At 41.3% G+C, this 25,337-nt stretch overlaps 1 protein-coding gene across 3 annotated transcripts; it reads right to left on the bottom strand.

Annotated features, from left to right (window-relative positions):
* Positions 1–1,735: 1,735 nt before the first annotated feature.
* MIOS (meiosis regulator for oocyte development) lies at positions 1,736–25,130 on the bottom strand. Of its 3 annotated transcripts, none has more exons than XM_006114507.3 (11): positions 24,766–25,128; positions 21,401–22,772; positions 19,878–19,976; positions 18,167–18,424; positions 17,161–17,330; positions 14,604–14,669; positions 12,679–12,837; positions 10,578–10,730; positions 8,765–8,969; positions 5,029–5,158; positions 1,736–3,948 (listed from the first exon to the last, which is right to left on the bottom strand). In XM_006114507.3, exons 2-11 carry the CDS (start codon positions 22,695–22,697, stop codon positions 3,852–3,854), a joined length of 2,634 nt encoding a protein of 877 aa, XP_006114569.2. In that variant the 5' UTR covers positions 22,698–22,772; positions 24,766–25,128; the 3' UTR covers positions 1,736–3,851. The 3 variants fall into 3 exon arrangements, with proteins under 3 accessions (XP_006114569.2, XP_006114570.2, XP_075778440.2); XM_006114508.5 differs by having other exon boundaries at positions 24,679–24,803; XM_075922325.2 differs by lacking the exon at positions 14,604–14,669 and having other exon boundaries at positions 24,766–25,130.
* Positions 25,131–25,337: the final 207 nt, after the last annotated feature.

Here is a 25,337-nt window from a genome sequence, read left to right on the forward strand (position 1 = left end):
GAGCTTGGAAAGTGGTAGAAAGAGAGGGGGTAAGGTAATAGCCAACTTTTTATAAAATGTGCTGTTTATTTCCAAAAACCATATCAGAAATACACAAGTTAATGAGACAGTTGCTTCCAACCTCCAGAAGAGTAACCACTAAAGCCATACCACCAGCAAAACATCTGGTAGAACAGCAATATTATATTTATACATTCACTTAAAAAGGTGTATAGCCCTGGGAGAGAGGCAGACTGGCCAGAGTTCCCTCTCCTGAGTTTTGAATAGCACTAAGGCTACTCTGAGAAACACTGCTTTAAAGTGGTCCACCAATCCATGCTGAGAAAGCTGCTACTGGGCTGCTCAGGCTTGCTTGCTTATCAGCTCCACAGCCACAGAGCCTTGCAACTCCCATTGGCTGCAGTTTGCCGTTTTTAGTCAAGTGGAATTGTGGGAAGCAGTGGGCCAATTCATGCTGTTTTCTGCAGCTCCCCATGGCTGCAAACAGCAGCAAATGGAAGCCACGAGCCTCTGTGGCTGCAGAGCTGGTACATAAACAAACCAGAGCAGCCTAATAGCAGCTCTGAGTGGGTTCGTGAGTACTTTGAGGCACAATGCTCTAAAGTATTCCAGGGATAGGAACAGCTGCACAGGATTTGGCACTGCACAGTTTCTTTGCAACTCTGCTCCCCATCTCCTGTATTTGGTGGCTGTTTTGAGAACTAATGCAAAGATTTCCCCCTCCCCCCCCCCATTTAACTACAGTACTATTGTTGTCAGACTTTGCACAAATTGCAATCAAGGGTGCCATTTCAGGGGCACAGGGCTACAGCCTGCATACTGGGACACTGCTTTGCTCTTCCCTGTCCCTTCACTATCAAGGAGCGAGGGGGAAAGTATAGAGTTAGCATCACTTACTCCTCTGCCCACACTTCTACAGCCAGGAGTGAGAGAAAAGGAATGCACTAAGGATGTAACAGTGTAGTCAATTGATAAGCAAAAGCTTGTAGGTTAATGATATAGACTACATGCCCCCCCCAACACACACACAATTTTTAGCAGACTGGTCAGCAACCTGGTTTTCAACCGGTCCAGGACCTACCCCTGCTGTGGCTCTGCATTTAAAGTGTATTAAGAGCTGGGCTGGCAGGCAGCCCAGCTTAGTTCTGGCTCATGCCGGATCTGGGAGCACAGACACATACCCCTGGACTGGAGGTACTGCCACCCTGTGCACACCCTGATAGAAAGGCAGCAGTAAGGACTGACGGGGCTCCTCAGAAGTGGAGCCAGAGCGCACTGGCTGCCAGCCCCACCCTCAGGTACTACAGAGTAGTTGACTAACCGATAAGAATTCATAAGGTTACTCGACTATCCAATTAACCAATATTTAGCATCCCTAGAATGCACACAAGCTGTGTACTTTGTTCTTGCTCCCTGATAATAGAGGCCAAGGAAGAGAAGCAAGCAGCCTGCTGGTATGCATGGCTGTAGTCCCCCACTTCTTTCCTCCCTTCCTGAAATGGTGCCCTTAGTTGCAATTTCATCCCTTGTTAACTATAGGAATTTCTAATGTGATATATTCACATTTGGTATCAAACAGCTATGTATCAGGTATATAAACCTAAATAAACCAGAAGTTATATTGAATTGCATGTACATCTATTGTTTACTGATGCCACAGTCTATGAAGGTACAGTAAAGTGCTAAGAAATAATGACGATAAAGGACCACAAAAAAAAAAGCAATTTATATTAAATCAGCAGATAAACCGAAACTACTTTATTTTAAAAGCCAGCATTGGAAAACAGCAATAGTTAACAAGAGAGAATATTGAAGACATTCATTTCAGTTCAGCATGAGTATAGTGCATGAAAATAATGTAGCTGCCTGATAGCTTGAGCACTAACTACATGTGCTTATGCTGTATCAGAGTATATAAATATTCTAACCTCATAAAATGTTTTAAAAACAGAGAACCATAAAGTAATTTCATGGAAATGATGGGAATTGACAATTCCTAATGAGATCATTTTTACATGAGGAAAAGTTCATAATAAAACAGTGTTGTATATGCTGAATATTCCAGGGCGGGGGGGGGAGGGGGAGGGGAAGTATCAATGAATTGTTACTATGGTGGAGTCAAAATAAGTTTGACAGTCTAAAATCCAGCTTCGTGAGAAACAAACCTAAATATTTCAGTTTCTGAACTATATAATTAGGACAATACCTTATGCATTAAGTTCAAATGTATATTAATGGAGTAGCTTTCACAATGGCAGAAACATCTGACAATCACAATTGGGTAGGTAGAAAACTGTCTTGCTAAGAAAAAAAAAAAAAAAAAAAATCTGTTTTCCAGGTAAAACTTTGTACAAATAAATCAAGAACATTTTTCAACTAAATTGTAAAAGACGACTAACAACTAGGTAACATTTTAAAGGTAGAGTAAATATATTAAAATATTAATAGGTTTAATCAGAAAATGAAAACATGGTCTCGTGGTGCATCATATACATAATTTGTAGGGGGTTTTTTTTTGGCTTCCTAAATTTGTTGCAAATACAGTGGAATGCTGGTAACCAGTTATGTCTTGCATTATGTTCTGATTTTTAAAGACCAATTTTTCACAGTATTGGCAATACCATATCATTTTATTGCTAGTGCTCTGTCTTGACATATGGGATTTTTTGAAGTGAAAATAAATGAATGCTAAGAATCAATTTTAATTCATCAGAACAAAAACAAATATATTAAAGTTGTCGTCACATACCTTAAAACATTTTCTTACATGTGTCGTTTTTTTGTTTTGTTTTTTAAAGCACAACAAAAACACAAGGACAAAAACACTACAACCAAATATAGCATGGCCAGATAAAATTCAGTACACTCATGAATTTCATTCCTGACTGGCAACTGGTTTTGAAACTGCTGTTGGCCAGAAACTTTACATTGTGCAGTTTTATGAAGGTCCATGCCCACCAGTAATCTGCAGCATTGTTGAAACATGAAATGCACCCATTCAAATTCAGTTTACAAGAGCAGGTAATGGACACTGATTTTCTAAATGCTGAACATTCAAATCTCCATATTCTGAAAAATGCTAGGCCAGTAATCATTTTATTTGAATCTGATTAACTTTTAGAAAGCCCCAGTTTTGATGATGCTTTGGATGCACACAGTCATTCATAAAAAATCAGGATTTGTAGTTGATATTCCACTTTTTAATGCAATAATTCTTCAAACTAATTCATTTTTCTTAAACAAAGATTTGACATTTAAACAACAAGGAATGTGTAGGTAAAACTTACATTGAAACGGTGTTAGTATTAACAAAATGTGAATTATTTTTGCTATGGATTTTCTTGAAAAATATCCTGAGAGTATAATGGGCCATAGTTGGGCCGGTAGAGGGCGGCGGCGGGGGGGGGAGGGGGGGAAGGGGGGGGAAGGAGGGGAGAAAAGCTACAGCACAACTCAGGGTTCGTCTTACCAGTCTTCAGTTAATCTATTTTGAAAGACCAGAACTCATACTAAACACATGTATAATATTGGCTCATTTTAAATGGCAGATTCAACTTTTTTTTTTTCCAGTGTTTCTCTGAAAATCTTGAAGGATGCTTTGAATTTCAGCAAAGACTGTGGAAACATTTCTAAAAGAATCTGCTTCAACCCACTTGACGATGATCCACATGGCACACTTAAAGGCTCATTTCAGCAACATCTGGCTGTGTAAAGTTCATTGAAGCTATTCATATACCGAATTGCTGATTAAATCATTCTAGTCATTTTTCCACTACGAGTGAGTCCTAAGTTACCTGTTCTAAGGTATGTATTCAGGCTATGAAGGACATCTATTAAGCCCACATTTTGTTTTATGGCTGAACAGTCTCTGCTGGGATGAGATTCCCGGTTGTATCCAACTGCATACATTTACATGAACATGCAGACACTGGACACTCAGTATGGTCCCTGGATGAGAAAAAGGAAATTGAGGATTATAAAATTGGAAAGGAACAGCTTGGTAATCTCAGTCCTATATTTCCAAAGCGTAGATCTGAGCAGCAACAATTTACATCAAAGAGAAATCAATAGCTGAACAGAATTTGGAAATAGTAATAAAACATATAGGATAAATCAGCAATAAGTTATCTGAAAGCAGAAGACCAGTCCTTTGCAATTATATGAAAATATAAGTAGAAAGGACACAGAAGCTCAGAAGGCAAAGCTTCACACTGTCAACTGGAAGTGGATAAGGTTAATGACGTTATCTCCTGTGTCTCGCAAGCATCGTTTTCAAAGATCTTTCATATATAGAAAGATTACATCCAAAATTTAAGTTCAAGACAAATTAGTCAGTAGGGAGACAAATTGGGCTCAAAACACTCTCAGCAGTATGCATCAGCTATAGGTGGTATAGCACGATGCAGCCTTTTATCCAACTAGCAAGTTCTCCATTTTGTCAGACTGCTTCCTTAGGCTGCCAGCTTCCCTTTTGGTTGGAACATCCTTATCAACTGTTGTCCCACACAGGAATTCTCAGTTCTTTGATCCTTATATCAGGATATATCTCCCCCACATCTTTCCAAAAGAGAGCCATCTAGCAGTACCAATATGCAGAAGACATACATGGAAGAGAAAAAGTTGGTTCACCCTTTTTGCTGTTTGTGCTGAAAGCTATGCCCTACCAACAGTCGCAGAGGGATTAACTGTATGACTGCCCATAGTGTCTTGTAATCACACACAACTGTATTGAATCCGAAGCAAATGCTCAGACTTTCCACTGTGGGGTATTAACAGAAATCCAGATCGGACGACACATACATAGCAAGACTTGGAAATCAAAGATTCAAAAAAATCAGGGGGTGCAGACTTCAACCTGAAATCTCAACCTTAAGTTTAGTTTACTTGTGCATATGCTTTAAATTATATTTCAACACAATATATTAAAAAAGTATGCACTATTTAATACACAGCCAAAAAGGTATATCCCATATGGCACATTAGACCTGAATTATATGAAAGGCTACATGTTTAATTTTGTCAGTTTACCTGAACCAGCTGAGCATGTGTCCAGCATGACCACCATGCCTGCAGTTGTGGCACCATGTAAACCAGTTGTTGAACTGGGCTAATTTCTTGTCCTTGCTAAGATCCACCTTTTCATCAGACTTTGAAACTCCTATGGATAGATAAGAAACTTTCAGACAAAAATTGGTGCTTCATTAGAGTATTAGAAAACTTAAAATAAAATTGAAATTGGAGCTTTATTTGGAAAAAATACATTCAACAAAAAAACCCACCCCAATACAGGCAGTCCCCGAGTTACGCGGATCGGACTTATGTCGGATCCGCACTTACGAACGAGGTGCTCTCGCCCCGGAGCTCGCAGGCAGCGGAACTGCTCAGAGCGCAGCGGTCCCGCCACCTCGACCTCCGGGACGAGAAAAGCTGCTCCCGGTGCCTCTGGTCTGCTGGGGACCGTCTCCAGCAGACCAAGGACACCTGGAGCAAAGCCGCAGCGGCGGCAGGGTCCCGCGCCTCTGAGGCTTTGCCAGAGCAAAGCCTCAGAGACACGGCACCCCTCCGCCTCCTCGGCTTTGCTCCGGGTGTCCCTGGTCTGCTGGAGACGGTCCCCAGGAGGCCAGGGACACCGGGAGCAAAGTCGCAGCAGCGGCCAGAGCAAAGCCTCAGAGGCGCGGCACCCCGGCGCCGCTGCCGCTTTGCTCCCGGTGCCTCTGGTCTGCCGGGGGGGGGGGGGGGGGCGTGCAGCTAGTGCGCCCCCCCCCCCCCCAGCAGACCAGGCTTTTGTTGTGAACCCTGGGGTAGAGCAGCTGCGGTGCTGCTGGGTTGGTCCTGCAGGGACCTACCTGGCAGCCCAGCTGTTCTGTCCCAGGCTCGAGATTCAGCCGCTGTTGAAACTGATCAGTGGCTGATTCCAGGAAGCTGGGGGCAGAGCAATTCTGCCTCCAGCTGCCTGTAGTCAGCCCCTGGTCAGTTTCAGCAGCAGCGGCTGAATCTGGAGCCAGTTCCGACTTACATACAAATTCAACTTAAGAACAAACCTATAGTCCCTATCTTGTATGTAACCCGGGGACTGCCTGTATAAGTGAAAATTAGTTATTTAATCTTGAAAGCTTTAGCTTTTTTCCATATGGCATTTCTCATTGGAGCACAAATATTTTGAAATATTACAGTTGTTTACAGTGTTGCCATGTGTATTATATGAATTGTTTTTTGGTTTTCCCAATACCGAGACTTCATGAAATCTATTGAGAAACCAGAATTAGGGATGTTAAATTTAGTTTAATCAGCTAGTCAATGGATTTTCTATTGACTAGTCAATAAGCAGAGGAGCTAACTCTGTTGCAGCTCTGCCTTTTAAATGTATTAAGAATCATCAGGCTCTTAAGACATTTAAGAAGGCTGGAGAACAGCAGGGGGACCCAGCACGAGCTGGGCCAGCTGATTCCCAGCTCACGCCAGGTCTCCCCTGCTGCACCTTAAATGTAAAAAGGCTAGAGTGCAGCAGGGGAGACCCAGTGTGAGCTGGGATCCAGCTATCTCAACTCATGCTGGATTGCTCTCACTGCACTTCTCATTTTTAAATGTATTAAGAGCCTGCCAGCTCTTCATACATTTAGAAAATAGAGGCACAGTGTCTGGGACTGGGCATGAGCCAGGAATCAGCTCCCCCTACTTTTCGGCCTCTGACAGATGCTGCAAGGGAAACGGGGGGGGGGGGGGGGGAGAAGGGGAAGGGAAGCAACTAGTCAAGGGACTAGTCGACTATCCGATAAGCTTTTGCTTATCTGATAGTCAAATCAGTTGCTTACACTCATGTTCTAGCTAGGGATGTATTTGCAATACAGTTCTATTATGTGATTTTATATAGAGTCACTTCAACACTAACAAATAAATTAGCAAAATTAATGTACCAGGAAATAAAATAAGCCATAGAATTCTATTTAGGGCCCTACCAAAATAAGGGCCATGGAAGAGATGTCACTGTCAGTGGAAAAAACTGGTCTTGTGTGCTTTTTACCCTATACAGTATTTCACAGGGGAGACTAGCATTTCTTAATTTGGGATCCTGACTCAAGCAGGAGTTGTGGGGGCAGGGTGTCAAAAAGTTAACTTTGGATCGGCTGTCACAGTACTGCCAGTTCTAGGTCAACTTCAGAGCCAGGTGGCCAAAGAGTAGCAGCTGCTGACTGAGGGTCCAACTTTGCTGGCAGCAGCACACAAAAGGGTAGTAATATCATGACATTCTATCCTTCTATCTGTGCTGCTGCTAGTGGTGGTGGTTGATTTCAGACCTGGGCTCCATGCCTGCAGCCACCACTCTTCAACTGCCCAGCTCTGAAGGCCATGCCCCAACCAGCAGCAGCACAAAAGTAATGGCAGCAGCATTGCAACTAACTGATTAATCATGTAGTCCATACCAACTGTATCAACTACGTGATTAGTCAGTGAGGGGCCCCACTGCAACTCTGCAGTTGAAATGTAGGAGGAGCTGGATGCCTTATCTCTAGCCTTATTCTGGCCTGCATATTTATACCTGCCTCTGGAAATTTCCGCTACATGCATCTGACGAAGTGGGTCTTTGCCCACGAAAGCTTATGCTCCAATACATCTGTTAGTCGAGAAGGTGCCCCAGAACTCCTTGTCACTTTTGCAGATCTAGACTAACACGGCTACCCCTCTGATAAGGAGGTTTTTGTACTCTGTAAAAAAAGTTAATGAGCTCCCAACAAGCCAGGATTGTGTGGGAGCTGTGTACTGCAGCAACTGAGAGCACACAGGACACAGCCCTGTCACAAGGAAGAGAAGAATAACTGTTTGGAAAGTTTCACTTTAAAATAAAAAGCACTTAATGTTTAAGTTTAAGTGTAGATTAATCTTATTCACACTTCATGTTGTAGTGACTAGCTGGCTAAACTTTCTTGTAAAGCTAAATAGCCACATTTCAAATAAGTACATACATGCATATGGATATATTTATTGCTTTAGTTGCTGCCATTGCCTTTTCTCACTCTACAGTTAAACTTTGTGTCAATAATAAAGGGTAAAATACCATTTACTGAAGTGGTATTTTACCTTTGTTTACACGATAGTGTGACATTCTTAGCAATTTTACAGTATTTTTCTATCTCGAGCTCACTTCACAAAATATATCAAACTAATTCTAACGACTGAAGTATTATATTGATTTTACTAAAGCAGAGAGATCAAGTTAAGTCATTTTCCCAAAATCATAAAGGAAACTGAGTTAAAGATTTAAAAAAAAAAAATAAAAAAAATCAAGAATTCTTAGTTCTTCCCTGTGCTTGTTCAGATTACTAGACTTACACCACTCTCACGTGTGACTAGACTTTGGAAGGATAAAAATCTTAAGCTCCAGGTTACATACATCACCACAGGCAGTGGGTGCAATAAGACAGACACTATGCTGTAATGAACCTTATCTCCTACGTGGAGAGCGTACTCTAGCAGCAAGAGTATAACTTTCACATTCATTGAGGGAGTTGGCAGCTTACAGGAAAAGGTCAGAAACAACTAATTTTGCATGTTGTCAGACATGAAATAATTGTAATCAGGTATCGCATTACTGAATTGGGTGGGATTTGAGCCAATGAATATTTCACTTAATTACAGAGGTATTTCAAAATACTTAAGACCAGAAAGCAATACAAATGTAATAGAATGTCATTAAACAGGGATTGCTATCAGACACCTTTAAATAGTACTGCATCATAAAAAGGAGTTACTTAAAATTGTGCCATACCAGGACAGCTGGAAACTGGAGTCCCCATATTTATTAGGCAAAGTGCACAGCGTGGAAGAGGTTTGCGACAACCAGGACAGCTTGTAACCTTTGACTTGGTTGGTGAGCCACTAACTCCATATTGACTAAAACCTCGGCCCTGATGAGGTATGGCTGAGCAGCTGTAAGAGATTGATTTCCCACAGAAATTGCAACTCACAAATACCTAAAAAAAACAGAGAGAGGAAGAGCTAAAAGTAATGAGATACTTGCAATAGGGTACAACCAATACAATTCATGAACATAACTGAGATGAGAAGTTTATGCATCAAGAATACACAGCTGACAACCAGTTGCAGAGTTAAAAAAAAGTGTCAGATTTCTAATTCAGTAACAGCAATTTGAGTTTGTAAAAAATACACATAGGAGGAATGGACATCTGAGGTTCTAAGAAGAACAGGAAGACAAACAGATCTAAAAAGTTTGAGAATCCTGAGAGGTACAAGACTGTAGAATTCTATAGGACACTACTGATTCTTGTGTCTTCAGCCATCTAAAGGTATTTTATATAGCTCTTATACACCAAAAAGATTCAGTCCACTTTTTAAATCAATATTTGTTGCCATTACCTGTAGGAAAATATTGAAACGTGATGAAGCATGGAGCTCAATGGCTGCTGCAATTTTAAATGATTATTATAGACTGAAAAAAGTGCTTTTCCTGTAGCAAGTGCTGGAAATCAAAGCTATTGAAAGACGTGTTTCCATTCTACTTATACAATGGTTAAAAAAAATAATAATGACACCGAACAAAGAGGAGCTTTAATCGATGAGTTGGAAGCGGATTTCCCCACTTTTAGGGGGAACTGGATTTTTAAGTGCTAGTTTCACCACCATTTATTAGCAGCTTTGTGTTTCATTTCACTCACTGCTGCTCTTTCAGCAGCATTTTCAGTATGGCCTTAAACCAGATCTTCCCTTTTTGCAGGTGGAAACCAAGATGTGACTAACAAGGACTGACTGAGTACATGCCTCACTTCCCTGTGCATTTGTGACAGACAATATCCTGAACAAGTGTTATGGAATGAAGACAATTCAATAAGCTAAGTTAAATCTTACTGAACAAACAAACAAACAATTAAATATCTTTGAGGTATATTACAAATTGTGTACATTATTCTGGCACTATGTGTACCTTCTCTCTTAATGGAAGAAATGCATTAGCATCCCTCTCCCTGTCAGCCATCACCTTCTCCCCCTGGTAAAAAGGGATAAGATTCCTGAATTCCAGGAGGATCCCAATCCTTCGAGAATGGTTGGGAGGACTGCGCCGCTGAGGCAACATCATAAGGCTGTGCTAGTTCTGTGCAGAAGTTATGATGAACACGTGAAAGGAAACTAGTTAATCAACATTTAACATCTCTAATTGATTAGTCGATGGATTCCCATCAATTATAGTAGTTCATCTGGACTTCCGCATTCCACTTTTGAAATGTGCAAGAGCCCCAGCTGGGACTCTTGTACATTTCAAATTTAGCCACCGCTATGCCCCTGCCCCCTCCCTTGGAAGTGGAGCTGGGGGGGGGGGCGAGGGGGGAAAAGGAGGAAGAGGAGAAAGCAGCTTTTAAGCCAGGTCCCTCCAGCATCCCCTTACAGGCAGCAAGGGGTGGGGGAATGACTTGTCAATTAGTTTGTCAACTATCTGATAAGTTTTGCTTATCAGATAGTTGACTAGTCAATTAATCGCTTACATTCCTAAAGGAAACTGCATGGATGAAATGTTGAAAAAAAATAAATAATTTTATCTTATTTAAATGCACACAAAAATGGATTACCTGAGCTAGAGGTTTTGAACTGGGATCCAACCTACTTCTGTGGATGTCAAATTCTGCTCGTTTATGCCAAAACCTCCATGCATCTAACAAATTCCTGTAGTTTTCAATCCAATATTGAACCCTCTCATCCTTAAGTATGTCAGATGGAGAACCCTAAGGAATTAAATAAGTCACTAATATATACAAGTTTCTCATTATTATGCAGTAGAAGATCTGAAGCAATACAATATAGGATGACCAAAGGAAAGATTAAAAGAGAATAAAAAAAAAGGTCAGCAAATATGAACTATAATGCAATACTACTCTTGTCATTCTGTTCAGTGACCGATGTATAGTTGTACCAATCTTAGTTGGGGTATCATGTACATGTAATTGAAGTATTCAACGGTAATAGTAAACAAAACTGAATTAGCATAACCACAATCTTTTACATTTCTACACGGTGCTTTGCAGGCGCATAGTACCTTTACAAAAACAATTCCCACTCAGGGAAGCTTACAATTTAAGCAAATGAGATAGGCAGGACAGCGAAGTATACCATAGGCCAGGGGAAGAGTATGTGTGAAAACACAGCTGGTTTTTTTTGTTTTTTACAGTTGCTATAGTAACATGGCACAGAACGTTCAGGTGTTTGTTTTCTTTTAAAATAGTTTCATCATGGATGTTGTACAAGAGAATTGGGGGGGGAGGGGGGGAGTTGAAATATAAGGGAAGAGAGTGCCTGCATGTTTACAGGATCTGAATGGTATGGATGTTAAGCAGCGGGTAACTGACTAATCATGTGTACTCTATACAAATTGTATTGAGTACACATTTAGTCAATAAGGGGTCCCCGCTGCAGTTCTGCAGTTAAAATATAATAGCAGCCAGGCTGCTCCTATTACATGTAAACTGCAGAGCTGCAGCAGGTGTAGGTCCAGGACCCAGCATGATCCAGGACTCAGCAGTCGCAGCTTGTGCTGGGTCCTGGACCACCATGGCTCTGCCTCCCTCCCCTCTCCTACTGTCCCCTGGTACCGAAGAGATGGTGTTAGGGGGAAAAAAAACCCAGCTTTTAAGCTAGGTCCCCCCAGCACCAGCTCCCCCCCTTGCTGCCTCTGATACAGCAGCAGCAGTCCGGGGGGGGGCGGGGGGGGGGGGAAGAGAGGAGGAGGAGGAGGAGGAGGAGAGGGAGAGTGTGTAGTCATGTAGTGAACTAGTCACTTACATTCTTAGTCGATGGGCACTCAAAATGTAGAACACAGCACAGCAAAAGTGATATTAGGTTGTGACAGAATGCAGTCAGTCATACCTATCTGTACAGAACTTACTTTCCTCAAGCTTAAGTCTGTCAGACTGGAAACACTTGCACTCAGGAGACCCCTTAAAAAAAACCTACATCCCTAGGGCTTTAAAAATAGACCAGACACCAGAAGACTAAACTCACAATTCAAAATGTAAGTATGAAAGTCAATGGTGTTGGTGCAGCAGTGACTGCCAGTGCAATCCAGAACCAATGATATGGTCAGAATCCAATTTCCCAGGAAGTCAGAAAAGTACTGGGACATTTATCAGAGCACCATCCTTGGATTCTGCTTCGGAACTTAATCAGTACAGGCTGCCCCTGATTTGCAATGTTATCCCCGGAACTGATCGCATCGCAAGTTGGGGGCATCATAACTCAAGCCCACATTTACGATGGCGTAAGTTGGGGGATTTTGACCCCTTCCGCACTTATGGAAAAGGTCAGTAAGTGCAGGTGGTCGTAAATCGGGCCATCGTAAAATGGGGGCCTCCTGAACCTCTGACTAGACAGAGCTGATTGCACAGCTTCACAGGTGATTAGTCAGCTCTGCCTAATCAGAGGTTAAGGGCTCCATGCACTAAACTGACTGGGTGGGGCTCATTAATCACCTATGAAGCTGTGCAGTTTAGAGGGAACATGGATTCTAAGGTTTTTCCCCCAGGAAGAGCAAGAAGGATCTCTACTTCTCAGATGCCAAATGAAACTATATGTTTTAGATATGAGAAAAGGGATTTTTCACTTCACTACATAAAAGATTGCTATAATGCTATAGAATAATGGAATATCCTGAAAATTACTTCAGAGAGAAATACTAACCTGTAGCATACAATAACTTGCTGTCTGGACATCCCCAGTTCTATCAACATAACTTTCCATTAAGTCCACTCCATCTTTTGTCAGTCCTGTCAGCAGAATTCCTTCCAAATTTCCAGCATCTTTCAATTCATTTGTCAGCTTTTCAATGAATCTATTCAGCTACAAAAATAAAGGATTTCCACCTTCGTTTTCTACTCATGCAGTTTCAATGTGATCATTTTAGCACATTCCAACCTTTCAACATTTTGATTAATTTCCTCTCTAAGAAAGAGGACTTCAGTCAAAGAGGTATCTGCTGGACTTACACAGAAAAATGCATATAAAACAAAAGCATCCACTTCATTGCATCAAAGTCAAAATCCTGCCCAATATACTCAAGTTTCCTCAAATGGTGGGAACACAAAAGAGGAGCCATTATTTTAGTAATTTAAAATATCTTTTCCCACTAACAACCTACCTGATTCCTCTTGAAACTGCAAATATTTATTCCTGCTCTAACAGTACAAAACATGTTCTATAGTTAAGTCTTTAGTGATTAATACACATCTCCTTTAACTCTTCCCTCCCCCCCCCACGATTAGACAATTTTGTATAGTTTGAACAGATTAATTTGGTACAGGCATGTAGAAAATATTTAACCAGAACATCTTGATAAAAAAGACTAAATAAATTCATATGCCTAGATAAGATAATTAAAGAATGCTTAATTTTTGTTTGTCTGGCTCATACACATATGGTCAGGTTAGCAAAGGAGAAGACACAGCAACCAAGACAGATTATAAAAACCTTCTCCACACACTTTGGCCCTGATGGAGCCGCAACAATTTTTTGCGGTTACAGTTACTAAAATATTCCCCCCGGGCGGGGGGGGGGGGGGGGGGGGGAGGGGTTGGGCTGGCAGCCAGTGCTCTACTGCTCCTCTCCCTGAGGAGCCCCGTTACCCCAAAGTGCATCAGAGGCAGCAGCATGAGATGGCAGGCTGCTTCCCTGTGTGCTCTTCACTTAAAACTCAGATGGGTGCGCTGGAACTGAGCCAGCCAGCCTGAGTTTTAGATGCACAGCATGCAGTGGGCCAAAGAATTGTTGTGGATAACTGGGGCTACATCTACACTACACCCCCCTGTCGGCTGAGGAATGTAAATGAAGCACATCGAAAGTGCAAATGAAGCAGGGATTTAACTATCCCACGCTTTGCTTGCATAATCGCGTTCTGGCGCTGTTTCGAAGTGCCATTTTGAAACTGAAACTGCAGTTTAGACACGGTTTTGCAGACAGCAGGGAAATTTTTCGACAAATCCTATACTCATTTTTTGAGGACTACAGGATCTGTTGAAAAAAGTCACCCCGCTGTCGGCAAAACCGCGTCTAAACCGTGGTTTCAGTTTCGAAATGGCACTTCAAAACAGCGCCAGAACGCTATTATGCAAGCGAAGCGTGGGATAGTTAAATCCCTGCTTCATTTGCACTTTCAATGTGCTTCATTTACATCCCTCTGCTGACACAGCCTGGGACTGTTAACCAACAAGCAATGACTTAGTTAAATGGTGAGCCAACTAGCTGCTGACATCCTTTATACAGAATCATTGCCTATGGTAAGATTTCATTATAGTCTCTACTACAAAATAGCATATCTACAATTTTGTAGTATTTCAAAATCAGGCTGTCCAACCATTTCCTCATCTCCAAATATTTGTAATTAGAATATACATACTATTAATGCCAAACAAAATGCCATGAAAATATGACTAATCACAATTGGAAATCACACTAGAGGTATAATCTGATTCAGATTATACAACAGTTAATTTGTCTATTTTCAGAAAGATACACATTCTGAATAATGGAAGTAATAATGCACTTTCAGAATTTTCTATAAAGAATTCTGACAAACTGTGTATCAGCCTTTATTCAAAACACATATTTACCTGTGCATCACTGAGGAATTTACAAGCAAATGCCACTCTGTCTCGTACTGCTACCTTATTCTCATACTGTGGGAGGGAAAAGAAAACAAAAACAGACCGACGTGCGCTAATTTCAGGCTTAAAATTTACAAATCACTCTCTGCTTCTAAATCAGAAGATACTATGAATTTAATTATGCTTAGTCATAAAGCCACTATCAAGGCAATCGACCAAGATGGCAAGAGAGCAAGATACAATAACCACTCTTCAGTCTACAGAAAGCTGACAAATCAGTGGTAGTTCACAGTACTTCCAGCACATTTAAGGGGGAAAACATCCAAACAGCAGAGATACATGCAGGGTGAAAAAAGGAGAAGGCTGGGAAATGTGCAAGTGAGAGAACCAAGATGAGAGGATGATGAAATGCAGAGGAAAGGAGACCAGGCGATTAAATACCTTGTTTTTCCAACAAAAACAAAAAAAAATCATATTGAAGACAATTAATGAACAACAGAAGTCAGATTATTTTACTAGTATTACAGTAGCACTATTGAGACCAGTGCCCATTAGACTATGTAAGAGCTTACAGGCTCAGACTGGCTACGTCTAGATTGCATCCCTTTTTCATAAAAGGGATGCAAATTAGACGTATCACAGTTGCTAATGAAGCGGTGATTTAAATCTCCCCCGCTTCATTAGCATAAAAATGGCTGCCGCTTTTTTTCGGCACGGAGCTTGGCCGGAAAAAGCGCCAGTCTAGACGCGGATCTTTCGGAAAATAAAGCCTTTTCCGAAAGATCCTTTATCCCTTATTTTAAGAGGGATAAAGGATCTTTCGGAAAAGGCTTTATTTTCCGAAAGATCCGCGTCTAGACTGGCGCTTTTTCCGGCCAAACTCCGTGCTGAAAAAAAGCGGCAGCCATTTTTATGCTAATGAAGCGGGGGAGATTTAAATCCCCACTTCATTAGCAATTGTGATACGTCTAACTTGCATCCCTTTTACGAAAAAGGGATGCAATCTAGACTTAGCCACTGATTGTACTCATAAGTTAACAGCTATCTTACAGCTTCTCTAATCGGTCATCCATGCAGACCAAAAGCCCAAAGTTAGCACTCTTAACAGTTACACATAAACCTATAAACATTCCGTGGAAAAGCCATATACTTAAGAACAGTTTCTGCGCTAGACAGGTTCAAATAAACAATGGTGAAATTATTACATATTGGCAACAAAGAAATTGCTTTCTACAGTCTCGATAATATTTTAACAAAAATACATTTGTAATTCTAACATTTGTCAAGGCAAGCAAATTGCTTTGTGATTTTTTTTTGTTACTAGGTCTTGGTTGCATTAAATCATTCTCGTCCAACCCCATTCTAATGGACTATCTACATCAATTACCTCCTTTTAAAAATCCTACTGTCACTCTTAGGTCAATACAATCTTGTGATCCAGATTTTTCAGGACAGCAAAAAGTGTGACAGTGTCTCTGTCCTTGGAAATACCAGCCTCTTTTTTTTTTAAGTTAATATGGGAAAAATTCAAGACTAGCTTTCCAATATAGCTTATTTTTTAAAATTGCGAAATATCTTCCCTCTATTTCTTTGGCCTTGTTTTAGTTACTTTTTAACCACTCTTATTATATCCCTATGACTGGTTTTAGTGCTTTGGTGGATTAATAGGTTACTCTACATACCGCTGACCCTCCTTAGATTTCCATTTGCTCTTACTTCCACACATCCTTGGGAGACTGCATGTTTAGTGGAAAAGAGAATATTGATTTCATCCTCAATTTATGACTGTTTTTCTTCACAATGTCTGGGCAGCTATCCCTCTGATTCCAGTTAACATTGATCTTTACACTGGGCAGAATAGTTTTGTTTGAGATACAAGGCATTTTCTTGTCCCCTACCTAGCCACTGAAAAACTAAATATATCACCTCTGCAATAGTTCAGATATCTTGTGGCCCAGTGAAAGGAAATGGAAAACAGGATTTTAACCAGTATAGGATTACCTGATACTATGTCAGCTGTGGTAATACATTTTCATTTGCTTTTGACCACTCTGCTTATGATTTTTAAATTTTTTTTTGACATCCATTTTCTAGCAAATTTTAAAACCGAGAAAATTAAGCATCCCAATTCACTCGAGAGAATACGGCTGAGGGGGAAGAGGCTGATTAATTTATTCTCCTCTACTTTCTTAATTTGCTTTTCCTCCTCACTCTTATTTGCTTCTCTCCCAGCTCAATTATTTTCTTAACATCTTCTCTTTAAAATATAGCTTGTCCTACTGTTTGAAAGAACTACTCATACAGTTTTACAAGTTTACAATTAAAGAAAAAAAAAAATCTCTTCATTGACACATTTTTAAAATAATTGACATTTTTAGCTAGAATTTTATTCCATCATTTATAGCTTACTCATGAGATTTTTTTTTTTAAAGGAAATATACATGAGAAAACAATGAACATCAGGAGGAAGTAAACAATAATGAATTCTAATTTGAATTAAAAAAATGTATAGGCCTCTGTGTATTTATAGAGAGGAGGGTTAGCATAGCAAAAGTCTGCTTACCAGAACTCCATCGTATGAACCAGATTCACTTGTCAGAAAAGCAAACATGGCACACAAGTAGGGGTTGTTTAACTGTAATCTTAGAGTGCTGCACATTTCTCTCCAAAGGGAGTTCTTCTCATCCGTATATCCAGATAAGGCCATTGCTACCACATTGAGATTCAGATCACCTGATCATCAAAAACCAAGTATAGGTATCAAAATGTAGAAGCATTTGTCCAATAAGAACTTTGCTTCATGGTCAGAATATCAGCATATGTGAGCTATTTCATATTATTGTAGTTTTCTTGCTTCTTGCGTCACAAAACATTAAATGCTAATGAAAAAATAATCTTTCCTAGATACGATATTTTCTATGGGATATACAGTAGACTTCCAATAATCCAGAACCTATGGGACCTAGGTGGTGCCGGATTATCAGATATGCCAGACTATCAGAAGGTACTATAAACTGGTTATATATATACACTGTATACATTATGTACTGTATATAAAGTGTTCTTAACCCTTTTCATTGTACATACTGTATGCAGTATACTGTAATGTTTTAGTTTTTTTAAGCCTTTTTTATCCTTTTTGCTCAGTTCAGCTGCTGCCGCTGTTACCTTGTGACTCATTTTTTGCTGAAGCTCACTCACTAGGCTCTTGCCATTTTGATGCCGGACTATCAAGAGTGCCGGACCATTGGATGCCGGACTATTGGAGTTTTACTGTATTGTGTACAGGGCATGAAGCTGTCACGAAAAAAAGCAAGGAATGAAGACCACTGATCCACTGAAAGAAGCGAGTGACAGTTAAATACTAGAAGCGAGTTAAATACCAACATGGAGCCCAATCCAACCCTCACTGAATTAAGTGGGTGTTGTATCAAGGGTGGGCTGTTTTCACTTACTGCCATCAATGCCCAGATTGGGTTTCCCATGGCAGGGAAGCCTGGTTTAGAAATATTAAGGCAAGATATCCAACCAAGCCAAAAAAAGATTTTTTTGAAGGCACAGAAACATACCTTTTCCAGAAGAAGCTCCTTTATTTAGGATCTGTATTGCTCGTCGTATGTCCAAGTTGAAAAGTGCTACAGCAGCAGCTCTCTCCCAGTCTCCTTCTTGTTCCAAAGAGTTTAGAAAGGGCTCCACATCTAAATCTGTTCCCTTCTTTATCCACCCACAGAGCTGCAAGGCCAGTGACCTCTCCTCACTTAGATACTGAATAATATCTGCCTGCCTATCGCACCCACTCCTGCTATGCCTCATATTCTCCGTTGTTCCTACAAAGAAACACAATTTAAAATTTGCCAAACAGTTTGCAACATTTAATTCCAAGCTTCACTGAAAACAAAAGCTAGTTTCACAACAGAACATTTACTAAACTTTCGTTTTGGCATTTATATAAAATTTGTTGTAAATGAAGTAAAAACTCTGCTTTCCAGCATGCTGGGGGAATTGGGGAGTTAATTGAATAATTTGGTTAACAGTTATATTGTACTAATGGAATAACAAATTTCAAAGACTTAGAATACAATAAAATGAATACCAGTATAATATTATAGTTTATTCACCAATACAGTATTAGTACTGCACTGCAGAGTGACTGGTTTCTTGAAGCATTTAGGTAAAGCTGTCAATACACTAGGTTATCTTATGACATGATGTATTACGGGCTGTGTAGCTTGGAAGGAACTTAGATCTAAGAGATTGGGCTGAATCTATAATGAATCTAGAAGCTGCTTTTTTGAATATATCCTCTATTTCTGCCTCTTTTGCATGGAAAATATATGACTGCATAACATGTTGGTCAGTATACCAGTCCCGATTTCTAGATTGAAAGTTTGTATTGGGAGCGATCAGAAATACTGGATAATTGAGCTTTCTGGTTAATTAATTGAGTCCCAGAACACAGAGCTTTTACTATACACGGCTTCTTAATTATCAGTTTGATGTGTGTGCTAAGACAACTTGATTGGAAAGAATACAAGATTCTTCTTCACTCTTAAGTGATTTGTAACAAGATTTTCAGATTTGGAAAAAAAAGCAAGTATTAAGCTTAAAAAGGGAAGAGGTGACATAACACATGCTTCTATTGTTACTAGTATTCTAGTCTTCATTATTTCTCTCAGCAGCCAAACACATTCTAGGTGCCTTGCAAAATAAAGACATGATTCTTGCTTCAAGGTGCTTGATCACACCTTGTGTAACTTCCTTGAAGCAAGACTGATAAAAATATTTTGCACTTTCAGATGAGCAGGTACATGACATTGTGTGTGTGTGTGTGTGTGTGTGTGTGTGTACACACACACTATTTGTATTTAAATCACAGTTAAATAGGGTGACATACAGAGAAGCAAATAGAATGAAGTCTATTTGGCTGCTGCTGCATTCTTATTCAGAAAAATATACTGTCAAATAGTTTAAGCTTTTAAACATCAGGATAAGCAACATATGAAATAAATTTCGTGACCTTTAAGACTGCTACACATTAGCTAACTGTCACAGTAAATCAGAAATGCTAGATGATATTGCAAGAATATTAGTTTTTAGGTTTACCCTTATTTATCCAAGAGCCAATTAAAAACTGCTGTTTATTCATGCTTCTATATCATTTTTGCATATTCATTTTCCATATAATCTAAAATGCATTGTAACAAATTGTGTACATCAGACAAAAAACAGTCTTGTTTTTGTAAACATGCTACAATGTACTTAGAGAAATAGTGTTCTTACCCAAAGATGACTTCACAATTGATTTAATGCCTGCATAAACTAAGGATCCTTTGTTTCCTATAAGCTTCTGATCCATATCTTCAGTATACTGCTTCATAAGTATTTACAGGTATAGGAAATATGAAAAAGACTTAAAAGTTTAATTACAGATGAAAAACCTTATTCTTTCAAAATATGCTTCTAATTCAAGTAGTTTTACCTAAGTTGCTTGTTGACCACTATGCTAACAGAACACTAAACAAAATGAACTACTAATTTTGAATATATTAACATAGTACCCACTATGAAAATAGTACCATGAGCTGCAGTCAAAAGAAAGTTTCTTTACTTGCTAATTTGTTTACAGGTTGACTGGCACTAATTGACACTAGGGGTCTGAATTACAGCTCCCACTACAATGAAGGGCAGCTATACTCAAAGGATTAAACTTGGGGAAAGGGTAAACAGAAAAAGGTCAAGTCTTCTCAATAAGAGAAATTAAGTCCTCAATATTTAGGGCTTTTCTATGCAACGTATTCAGGAATAAGTCCATGTATAGACACTCCTAATCCAAGAGTGCCTTGTTCCGGTTTATCTTAACCCATTTTGAAAGTGGATTTAGCTAAACCAGAATATGCCTTTTGCAGAACTGTTCCTAAACAATTCCATGTTTAGATTAACCCATAGCCTGTAAATATTAGGACTTATCTACATGGGGAAAATTTACAGGTATAATTATAATGTTACAGCTATGTTGGTAAGCTTTCCCCTGTAAACAAGCCCTTAGTGAAAGCGTGTAGGGAGCAAAAGCTTTTTATAGCTTGTTCACAGAGGTCTGCTTTTCACGCAAATGGTAGCCAAGGATATGGCATGAAATGACCCCCAGTTTTCACTATGCAGGGTGCTTCTATATTTGGAAGTATTTAACTCTTAAACGTGAAGGCAATGTTACACTGCCTGCACCCCAAATCAGGAATAATATGACTGTCTAAAAGGCTTGGAACTATTCAGGAGATTGAGCCCTATGCAAAGAGACACCCTCCCCCCCCCCCCCCCACACACACACTTAGCACTTTAATCTTCCAAGTCTTTTACAAACATTGGTTAGTCCTTATAACACAGCCTGACAGGCAGTTATTTCATTTTTGCAATAATGATATTTCCTAAAATACAGTTATGAAGAAAACAAAAATGACATTTAATATGAATTGAACAAGCACAACACTGATCATACAAATGAGTATTGGATTGCCTCTCTATCTGAAATGTCTATTTGAAATGTTCCTGTGCAGTGAATAGGACAAACAGACATCTTAGCAAAGAAGTACTTGGACGATATGTTTGGTCATCCAATATTTTTCCCCGTGGTATTTGGAAAAGCAGAACTTCCATTTCTAGGTTTAATATTTGCAGAAATTTGCAATATTTTGCACTATTTACACTGTAAGTCCTTTTCATATTCAGTATGAAAGATATATGGTTTACCTACAAATCAGTCTCTGTAAGGTTCCTTTACAACTCTCATTTTACATTTTAAAGGATATAGTGGAGAGTATACCAAAGTGATTTCAGCTGAGGATCTTCATTTCCTGCTAGAAGATGGTTTCTCCAGACCTGCTCAGTATCTAGGCCATACCTGGATAAAGCTCTGAGACGCATTTTGGTGGCTATATCTTTTTCTAAGGAACTAGCCTTTCCTTCCTCTGTGCATTCGTACAAGTGTCGGCCACAAGCCCACATAAGAGATGTAACTGGACTCCATGCCAGAGAAATCCTTTCAAAAACTGTGAAGTCAGACATAGTTCTGTTGGGAGTCACAACTACCATTCGATTTTGACTTGTGGGATGCCATGCAAAGGAAGCAATGTAATTTTCACATGGTTGCACACTTCGTTCAATTATTGTCGGTTCAGTTTCATCTCCAATAGGCGTGGGAGTATGCTGCATATCATACAATCTAATTATATTACTATCCCTAGTTAAAGTTGCTAGCAGTCCAGTTCTTGTTGGACACCAAGCTACTTTTGTTAGGGGCTTCGGTTGCTCTGTTAGAGTCAAAACAGGCTTTTCAAATTTTCGGAGATCCCATATGGCAACTTGACCTTCGTAGAAGGAAGCAACGCGATCATGGAAGTATGGGTCTACATTTACCCCCTGAACAGCTTTGGTATTTACAAACATTTTTTGGCTTGTATTCCTAAGGTCAAAGATAGCCAAGTTTCGGTGCATTCCAGCTAAAAGAAGTTTCTGGTCACGCGGAAGCCAACAAAGAGAAAGACAAGCATCATTCTGTCCTAATTCATAAAGTGGCTTTGTCACTACTAGCCCAGCTTCAGTATCTCCAGCTGAAAGTCTCGTTTTCTCTGTAGCAACAGCACTTTCTGGAGCATATTTGCTACTAATATCCCAGATCAATACTGAAAAGTCAGCCCTATGTTTATCTAGTCCAGCAGCAAGCCAATTACTGTCCAATGGATTCCATGCCAAGGTATTACATTGCCGTGCATGTTTTGGAACAAATTCTTTTCCTATCAACTCTTTGGACTTTGAGTTGTGATCTTGGCCAAGGCTTGTAAGGACAACTCGACCGTTGGCTTGTCCAACAGCTAGAAGACACTCAGGATCATATTTAGGATACCATGCCACACATTTCATATACGGTGTGTCTGAATTTATTGACAATAATGTAGCTGCAGTTTCTTCTGATAATCGCAAGGATCCTGCTTTGAGTTCAGAACTCACAGCAGACTCAATATGATAGAGGCTCAATTCTGAGTCACATACAACAAATCTATCAACATGGTGTGGAGCCCACAGAATATCTGGTTTGGAGCCACTCATGTTTGCAACTGCAGATTAGTACAAGCAATTTAAATTTTCTTCGTAAGACTCAGGTGATGTCCATTCATATGGAAACTGTTTAAAAAAAAAAAGGAATGGTAAGGGTTTTAGCAAACAATTTGTATATTTGTAGTTGCCCAAATAATCTTAAATGAATTAAAAATAATGCAAGACCTTGTCTTAACTTTAAGGCAAATATTCAAGTACTAAATATACACTTAACCCTGATATTGTAAAACTCTCTCCCATCACCTCAAAATTCCACCCTCAACCCTCTTTTGTCCATTACTGATGTTCTCTATTTATTGGGAGAAAAATATTCAGCTAGCCTTATTTGAAGTGACATCAGGATTTCCCATGTGTTGGACTAGTATTCCTTTATTATACTACTCTACTGTGAACTAGGGATGTTAGATAGTGGGTAATAAAAGTGTCAGCTAACCACATGAATTCTTAGTGGTTAGTCAACTATTCTACAGTCCCCAGGGGTGGGGCCTGCAGCCAGTGCCCTCCCGCCCCACTCCCTGGGAGCCCCGTCACCCTCACACTGCTGCTTCTGATGAAGGGGTCCATCGCACTGCTGCCACGAAGCAGCCTCCGCCCACAGCAAGCCAGGGCCCACATAGGCAGAAGCTGCTTCATGTCAGCCTCTCCTAACCATGCCTCTGATAGAATCCAGTTCCCCTCCAGCACTGGATCCTGCTCTCTCCCCTCCCCTTGCTACTTCTGATTCAGAGGCAGCAAGCAGGGGGGGGGAGGGGAAGAAGGGGGGGAGAGAATGCAAGTAGTCAACTAGCTTCACCAATAAACCTGAGCGAATCAGTTAATCCATCTAGTCAACTATTCATTAACATCCTTACTGTGAACACTGAGTTCTCTGAGAATGACATGATCTCAGGTTAAAATTAATCTAATGTAGAATATGAAAAGACTGTCAAATCACAGGTGTTTTTATTGTGAAACTAGAGGAAAATGTCATGCCATTTTGCAAAAGTGTAGCCTCTCATGAAAGACTTAAAAGAAACCAATTGATATCCTGTTAAAGTATTAGGATATCATAAAAGCATTTACAAAATACTTGATCAATTTGTTGTTCTCAATTTTGCAACATACAGGCAGTCCCCGGGTTACACGGATCCGACTTACATCGGATCCCTACTTACAAACGGGGAGAGGCAACCCCGCACTAGCTGCTTCCCCCCAGCAGACCAGGGAGACACGGAGCGGCTTTTCTCAGCAGACACCTCAGCTTGAGAATAAAGAACTGAGGGAAGTGAGGTGTGGGAGAATAAAACTGAGCTCTGGAGAAATGTTTGGCTAGAGTTTCCCCTACAATATGTACCAGTTCCGACTTCCATACAAATTCAACTTAAGAACAAATCTACAGTCCCTATCTTGTACGTAACCCGGGGACTGCCTGTAGAGAGCTTCAGGATAATTTTCTACACAGAAACAGACTTCAACAATAAGGCTAAGATTTTATTATCGTATTTTTTTAATAAAAGTCACAGCCAATAAACAAAAATTCATAGAGATTATCTGGGACTTTGTTAAAAATAACCAGGGGCAGGGCTGAACAGGTGGCACACATGGGAGACTAAGAGGCAAGAACCCCACCATGCCAGGGAACCCAATTCTCGCTACAATGGGGGAGGCACACAGCCCCTCACTCCATAGCAGCAGGACAAGCCTGCACAGCTCTCCCCACCCACAGCAGGGAGCACTGCAGAGGAGGGGCACACGGCCCTTGCTGCAGTCCCCAGCACAAGCCACGGGGCTTGGTGCCACAAGGGGCGCCCAGCCCCGCTGCAGTTGCCCCAAGCCCGCACCCAGCCAGCGGGCAGGGGCTGCAGGGTCCTGATGCCAGCCCAGGCAGGGCAGGAAACAGCTCAAGCAGCAATGCGGCGCCTTATTCAACACAGCTCGATCCCCAGGGGCTGCGCCAAAGACCCTTCGCGTGCCTGGGGGGCGGGTCTGTCACCTGAACCACGCGCTCTTCGGAGCACTGCACAGAAACCGGCCCCCCCCCACGCAGCGCTCCACGGCTCAGCCCGCTCCGCTCACTCACCGCGCGGGCGCGCGCAGCCGCCCTCCCGGGCCGAACCTCAGCGCTGCCACTCGCGCTCCCGGCAACCGCGCGAGACGCCGCAACGCGACCCCGGCAGCGCCCTCACTTCCGTACACGGTAAGAAGCGCCGTTTGGCTACGTCACCACGGCGCCGTTAACGCATTTTGTCCCGCTCGATTGGCGGCCTGCGGGGAAGCTCCGCCTCGAAGCCTCCGCAGTTGCCAGGGCGACTGCCGGCCGGGGGGCGCGAGCGCTGGTTCCACGCCGCTCTCGGGGCGGCCGGCCGGGGGGCGTGGCCGGAAGGGCCGCGGCCGCATCGCTACCAGCCACTGAGCGCCGGACGCCACGGGGCCCGCCGCCATCTGCACTGGGACGCATCTGCCAGCGCCTGCTGGGCGGGAAGGGGGGGGGGACCATTTTCTAATTGCAGAAAACTGTCCTTGCTCCGCCCACCGCCCCCCCCGAGGCCCCGCCCACGCCCCAGTCACTCCCAGGGTCCCAAACCCGCCCCCTCCGTTCCCCTCCATCACATACCTGCAGGGGTGAAAGTAACTTGCATTTCTTACCGGCGC

Source organism: Pelodiscus sinensis, chromosome 2 (genome assembly GCF_052426305.1).
Source record: "Pelodiscus sinensis isolate ZL-2025 chromosome 2, ASM5242630v1, whole genome shotgun sequence".
NCBI lineage: Eukaryota > Metazoa > Chordata > Testudines > Trionychidae > Pelodiscus > Pelodiscus sinensis.